At 41.7% G+C, this 7,035-nt stretch overlaps 1 protein-coding gene across 1 annotated transcript in view; it reads left to right on the forward strand.

Moving 5' to 3' along the window:
- Window positions 1–6,221, forward strand: part of LOC109834536 (formyltetrahydrofolate deformylase 2, mitochondrial-like) — a 9,140-nt gene extending 2,919 nt beyond the window's left edge. The window contains exons 6-8 of the mRNA XM_020402578.1: window positions 968–1,066; window positions 1,167–1,253; window positions 5,943–6,221. Coding sequence (XP_020258167.1) covers window positions 968–1,066; window positions 1,167–1,253; window positions 5,943–6,089 — 333 coding nt within the window. The 3' untranslated portion in view covers window positions 6,090–6,221. The remainder of the gene's footprint in view (window positions 1–967; window positions 1,067–1,166; window positions 1,254–5,942) is intronic.

The following is a 7,035-nucleotide window of genomic DNA, read 5'->3' on the forward strand; positions in this document are numbered from 1 at the left end:
TACGGCTTCCAAAAAGAAGTACCCAGGTAACATAGCACAGGTGATAACAAGTTCTTAATCTTCCCTTCTGGTTGGCTCGCTCGTGGTTCAATCCAACCTTTTGAACTAATAGACAATGAAGGGAATTCGTACTTACGTAGTAGCATAGGTTACTATAAATTTTAACAATCAGCACATAATGTTTCATGTGTAAATCTGAAGTTATAAAATAATTGATAATTTAAATAAATTGAGGAGTAAGTTTGACGTTTCTCATATACTTTGATGGATCATTATAGCATCTCGTTCTATTCGTAGAAACTTAATAAGTTATAATATATTTATTGTGGTCCTATATAAAAGAAAAAACTTTCGGGTTTACATGTTGCAGTAGCTTAAATTGCTTAGCTCTTTCTGTTAAGCATTCACCATATTTTGGATAACCTGAAGGTTGCCATGTACAATCTTTCCAAGTTTATCAAGTTACCACAAAAGAAAACAATAATGCTGACTAAAATAGAAAATATATCCTCGTACCCATGCTGTTGAGCACGTCATCTGAGGAAATCTAGCTGGCAATTGCACACAGAGCCCCTGTGTCATCTCTGTTTTGAATTTACTATTCCTGTAGTTCATTGTTGCATGTCGACCCTCTGGGTTAAATTTTTTTAAATTTTTTTACCCTGGGCATAATTTAAGCAGATATTGTCCATAGGTAGACTTAGTGTGAGTCTTTCTGAGGGTGAAAGAGCCAAACAATTTAACCCAGGAGGTCTATTTGCAACAATGAAGCTATAGAGGTAGTAAGTTCAAAACAAAACGATACTACATGGGGTCTATGTGCAATTAACCCTCAGATAAATTGACGTCTTTCACCTTCTACTTTAGTTTTGTCGACGCAGCTGGTCTATTTGTTGTAGGTATTTCTGAATCACCTTCTGTATTATGTGAAGTGCAAAGCTGCCATTACATAATACCAATTTCACAGATACTTTCTGGGGGCTTTTTGAAGAGATACGGGAAGGATATCATTAACATTCACCATGGTCTTCTTCCATCATTCAAGGGCAGGAATCCTTCGAAACAGGTCTCTGATTTATAACTATCCTCTTTAACTATTTGGGCTTGCTTGGTTTGTGAACTTTCCATTTGTGGTTAAACTCTTATGTTTGCAATATTCTCATCAGGCCTTTGATGCTGGGGTGAAGTTGATTGGTGCAACAAGTCACTTTGTAACCGAAGAACTTGACACAGGACCAATAATTGAACAGATGGTGAGAAATTACTAGCTTAATTATTAAAATAGCCTTATACTTGTTCCTCCTTTATATCCAATTACCATGTTTCAAATATCCAACTTTTAAATAACATAGACTTACAGGTGATGAGATTCAATGTGCACAGACACTAAAATAACATAAATTAACAAATGGGATGAGACTTCATCAGACACATGCATAAATTCGTAATCTTTCAGAATGATTTTGATGTAGATCCTTCTAATTGGAGTTTTGTGATAGGCATCTACTTTAGAGAAGCACGCTACATGAATTTGTGTCCAAAATTTAAAAAAACTGGCTAACTTTGAATTTTATTACTTCACTCATGTGTCAAATAGCCTAAAATGGTGGTCTTTGAAGAGATGGTGCTCAGGATCAGGTTTTCAGGCAAACAGGTTGGCGGTCGACCGGTCCGGTCGACCGCATTCGTGCACAGGAGTTTCTGGGCATCAGGATTGGTGGCGGTCGACCGACACAGTCGACCGAAGATGGTAGCGGTCGACCGACGCGGTCGACCGCCGAACTCTCTGGTTGTAACCCTAGTTTGTTCCTCTTGATTTCTAATAGTGAAAACTCCCCCCTCCTTGCCCCGTGGACGTAGGCATCTTGCCGAACCACGTAAAACTGGTGTTTGATTGTTTGTGCTGTTGATTTTGATTGGTTGTTTATCTTTCTCGGCGATTGTTTTGGTATCTCGAGGCGCAACAAGTGGTATCAGAGCTCCGGGCTACGCAAGGTGGGATCTTTTCAGTAAAAATCTCGTCTTTTTCAATTTGGATCTATTTCTCGTTTGTTTCCGCATTGGTTTGGTGGTGCTTTGAGATATATGGCTGAAAAAGATAAAAGTGGGGAGGGTTCTTCTGGTGTGAAGGCCGTCCAAAGTTTGAATATACATTTTATAAAAATAGATGTGGAAAAGTTCAACGGCACAAATAATTTTGGACTTTGGCGATGTGAAATCATGGATGCGCTAAATGCGCAAAATTTGGAAGATGCATTGGAGTTGGACGGGAAACCGGCCGACGTCGATGAAAAGGTTTGGAATAAAATGAATAGAACGACGTGTGGTGTGATTAGGTCTTGCCTTACCCAAGACCTTAAATATGATGTGATGAATGAAACTTCGGCAAAGAAGATTTGGGAGGTCCTAGAGGGCAAATATTTGTCCAATTAAAGAATGTGACATCCATTAGTGATCACATGAACCACTACACGAAGCTACTTGCAGATTTGGCGAATGTAGATGTCATTGTTGAAGACGAGGACAAGGCATTGTTGTTATTGAGTTCCTTGCCCGACGAGGAATATGAGACATTCGTCCTCACTCTTATTAATGGGAAGGCATCTATTTCGTATAGTGAGGTCACCGCAGCCCTTGTGAACTATCAACTTCGAAAGAAGGACAAGAAGACTTCCATCGAGCCGGTTGCAGGTGCATTGGTTGCAAGAGCTAGAAGTCCAAACCGTGGAAGAAGGTCGCAGTCTAGAGGGGGGCATCCTGCAGTTGGTAAGAATCAGTGTGCCTTTTGTAGAGAGGATGGACATTGGAAAGCCGAATGCCCAAAATTGCAAGCTGTGAAGAATAAAGGGAAAGCTATTCAAGCTTCAGAGGTAAATGTTGCCAAGGCTAGTGGCGATGTTTCAGATTCAGATTCTTCGGGCTATTCATGCCCAGCTCTCCCGTCAGTTGATGTTGCCGACTCCATCGAGTGGATGTTGGATTCTGGTGCTACTTACCACATATGCCCTAGAAGGGATTGGTTCTCCAGCTTTCAGGAGTTGGAAAGAGGGGATGCTGTTCTCATGGGTAATGATCACAGATGCCCTATTGGTGGTATTGGTACTGTTCGGATTCGGATGAGTGACGGGATGATCCGGCTATAGGGTGACATTGGCGGATTCTCGCTTGAAGGTCACATCGGGGTCCATGATTGTGATGAAGGGAGTCAGACGGAGTAACTTGTATTATCTGCTTGGGAGCACGGTAGTTGATAGAGCGCTGACTACTTCTATGGCTAGACTGTGGCATTGTTTGGTGCTGGGATATATTGTTGATTATACCGTACACAGATTGTTGAAGAGTGCTATGACCTGCAGATTGAAGTCCTATGAGCACATTAGGATGAGCGAGAAGACCGAGGTGGAGTTCAGTACTTCTATCCACCGATCGAGGGGTCTTATTGGAGGTGTTCAGTCAGGCATTAGGGGGCTTTCCGAGGAGGCATCATCGGGAGGTAATCGTTATTTTGTTTCCTATGTTGGGGATTGTACTAGGCATATTTGGGTTGCAACCAAGTCCCATTGGTATAAAGACCTAGTAGTCCGCAACAGTTGGAGGAGGTGTATGGGCAGAAAGGTTATCAGTCGTACTTGTTCTAGTAGGAGTCCTTTCTTGCATTAGTGCCGAGCTCATGGCAGTTGGAGACACTTCAGAGGAGAGGAGACAGTGGGGCGACGTGATGAGATGAAGGATTCAGTGAGCCGTTCTTTTCTGGAGGAGGATCGGTATTGGTTGTCGAGCAGTGGATCTGGTATTCAGGCTTCGACAGGTTTGGGTCATCTTATGAGGTTGCCGACTGCTGCGTATAGAGTTGTTAGATCTGGTGGAGCTGCTTCAGATTTTGGTTGGCGTCGGATATTGGGCTACCCAGCACTTGGTCACATCGCTGATGTGAGATTGGATCCGATTGCGCATTTGGGATTCAGGAGTTCATTCGGCTATCAGTGGGGAGCTTCTGAGTTTGGTCTGAGCAGGTTTGTCACTTTGGACTCTCGGCAGGTGGAGAGTATTGATCAGGTCAGAGGGATATCGCAGCGGGTGGAGGTTGATGCTACTCCACATTGGGTGAGGATTTCCTCACGTACTCCAGGTCATTCTGCATTGGTTGGGATTCCAGCTGAGGTGGCACAGCGTGGGAGTCATTTATTTATGGATGCAGATGATGAGGTAGTTGATTTGGATGCAGCTGGTGGATATGTTTTGGATACGGCCATTGTTACATCTCAGGTGGAGGTGTTGGACTGTTTTCAGATTGGGGTCGTTGATGATGCTATCAGCCGCAGGTTGGATTGGGGGCCTTTGGAGGCCCATATGGTGAACTACGTGAAGGCTTGATTCCTTGGACAAGAGGATACGTAGGCAGTCTTTATGATGCAGCCGATTTGGTGAGCGACATCGACATTTGGGGTGAGTGTTTGCACTCCCATTTGGGTCTCGGCAAGTGAGGCATTTGAGATGAGCTCAGGATTCATGTTGTCAGGGTGGCGGTCGACCGGCCCGGTCGACCGCATTCGTGCACAAGGCTTCCTGTGCGTCTGGAAGGAGATCGGTCGACCGGTGCGGTCGACCGACGGTTCTCTGGAGTTTGGGTTTTCTACTGAGAGCTGGTCGGTCGACCGGGCCGGTCGACCGGAATTGATCGCGGTCGACCGGTCCGGTCGACCGACGCTGTTTTGGGCTGGGCTGCCTGTTTTCAGACCCGCTTCGTTTTGGGTTTGTATAAATACCCTTTGGGTGTTTTTTAGGGTTAAGAGCAAGGACGAATTTGAGCAGATTGAGAGAGTTTTCTTTGGGCTTCTATTCTAGGAGCAATTGGAGAGATTGAGAGTTGATTGTTGAGGGTTTATGAGAGATTTGTAACCCTAGTTTGTTCCTCTTGATTTCTAATAGTGAAAACTCCCCCCTCCTTGCCCCGTGGACGTAGGCATCTTGCCGAACCACGTAAAACTGGTGTTTGATTGTTTGTGCTGTTGATTTTGATTGGTTGTTTATCTTTCTCGGTGATTGTTTTGGTATCTCGAGGCGCAACAGTCTTGAAGTAGCGAGTTTCAGATATACGGTTAGTAATTAAACATCCAAGCCTCTTGGATCATAACCTACCTTAAACACGTACTGTCCTTCTGCACCAATTTTCGTTGGGCTTGAGTCACTTCTAAAACCCCTGATGATCACCAATCTCTCTTTATATATGATGACCTTTTGCATGTATTTCCAATTTGCATAATTGTCTGTGAGTGCGAGCACATTTTTTTCTCCCCTTTGGAGAATGCAATTATTTGGTTTCAGGTGGAAGAAGTTGATCATGCCTCATGGTCAAAGGCCAAATTCAACCATTGAATGACCAGTTAACACTGAAAAATGGAAGTAAACTCACAAAGATGTGCATCCAAAACTTTGTATCTCAATTTCAGTCATCATCTTCTATCTCAAATTCACACATGTACAGTAACTGTAGTTTATCGAGCTACTTATACTGCATCGAAAAATGTATTGTTTAAAATAATAAAAAAACCCATGAACACACGAAAAAAAAAATTACAAATTAGGGTGGGGGGAACCTTGAACTTGCTTTACTCAAATACCCTGACGATAGTGAGTTAAGTTGTCACTTGCTTTGGTACTATTTGAATAATTTGCTACTACGCACGTATATATCTGCTATATTACATGCACTACCCCTCTCTTATTGCCAATGATAGCTAGACCTTTTACTCTTCACATTAACGCTTTTTATGAATTTTTCCAATACTCCATGGTGTAGCTTTGTATCATTTTGAAAGTCCAGAGGGTCTTCTCTAACTCTTCTGTGGGTTTTGTGAAGTTTACCCTTAAGAATACGCAGTACTGTTGACTGTCTTGACATCTGCATACTTCAACCATAAGCCCGTGATTCTATGTTTCAGGTTGAGAGAGTATCTCACAGGGATAATCTGCAAAGTTTTGTGCTGAAGTCAGAGAGCCTCGAGAAACAGTGTTTAACGCAAGCAATAAAGTCATACTGTGAGCTCCGAGTTCTGCCTTACCATTCGAACAAGACTGTTGTATTTTGAATACGGTTCTTGCATACATCAACGTACAGGAATAAGTTTCGCTCTTGTTATTGGCTCTTAAACCTATGATCTTCCCTCAAATACGATCACGGGGGGTATTTTATTGAAAAACTAACAGAAAAACTAATTGCAGTAATCCTTGTCATTTGAGGGACTGATTAGCAATTTCAATGACTTGAAAAACTAATACCAAATTATGGAATATTTAAGGGCCCAATATCTGGAAAATCCATCGCTATTTATATCCCGGCACTGCAACTCTTGACTGAAGGCTTAATATTTAAAACAACATATAAAAATTAGGGAGCCTAATAACAATTTTAGTTATTAATTAAGGGATTGATTTTGAAACAACTCATAAGAATTAAGGACTTGCTATCAGGTCCCTTTAAGAATGAAGAATTATTGAGGGACAGAGGAAAAGGTAAGTCCATGTTATACAAAGAATAAGAGCAACTTATTAAGCCTCAAATACTGTTTTTGATAGTAGCTTTTCTGATTAACTACATTACTGAAAAAATAACCGTATTTTATTCGGTATTTTATTTGAGATTAATAGGGGCATCATAATGTCATGATATGATGGAGAGCATTCTCTCACATACAATAATATGGTTGAATCTTAGGTATGTGTGATTTACGAGGGTTTATTATTTATTTTACCGCGATTCAACTAGGGCATTTTATATGAAAGAATTCCCTTGTAATGATTGTATGACAATGACAAGAATACTTAGTATTCTCATTTTTCCTTCCCTAAACATTTTACAATATTCACTATCTTGCAAGACAAAAATATATCTCCTAATACAGTAAAAAAAAAGCTACATTGTAATCATCTAATTTACATCTTGACCCCTTGACCTAGTCTCTTCACTGAAGGACTGGCGAACATGGCGAAGAACAGCTCAGGAAAACTGTCAGGGAGTTGGTTGGTCAACCGCGA

The sequence above is a fragment of the Asparagus officinalis genome, chromosome 1 (assembly GCF_001876935.1).
Source record: "Asparagus officinalis chromosome 1, Aspof.V1, whole genome shotgun sequence".
In the NCBI taxonomy this organism is placed as follows: domain Eukaryota; kingdom Viridiplantae; phylum Streptophyta; class Magnoliopsida; order Asparagales; family Asparagaceae; genus Asparagus; species Asparagus officinalis.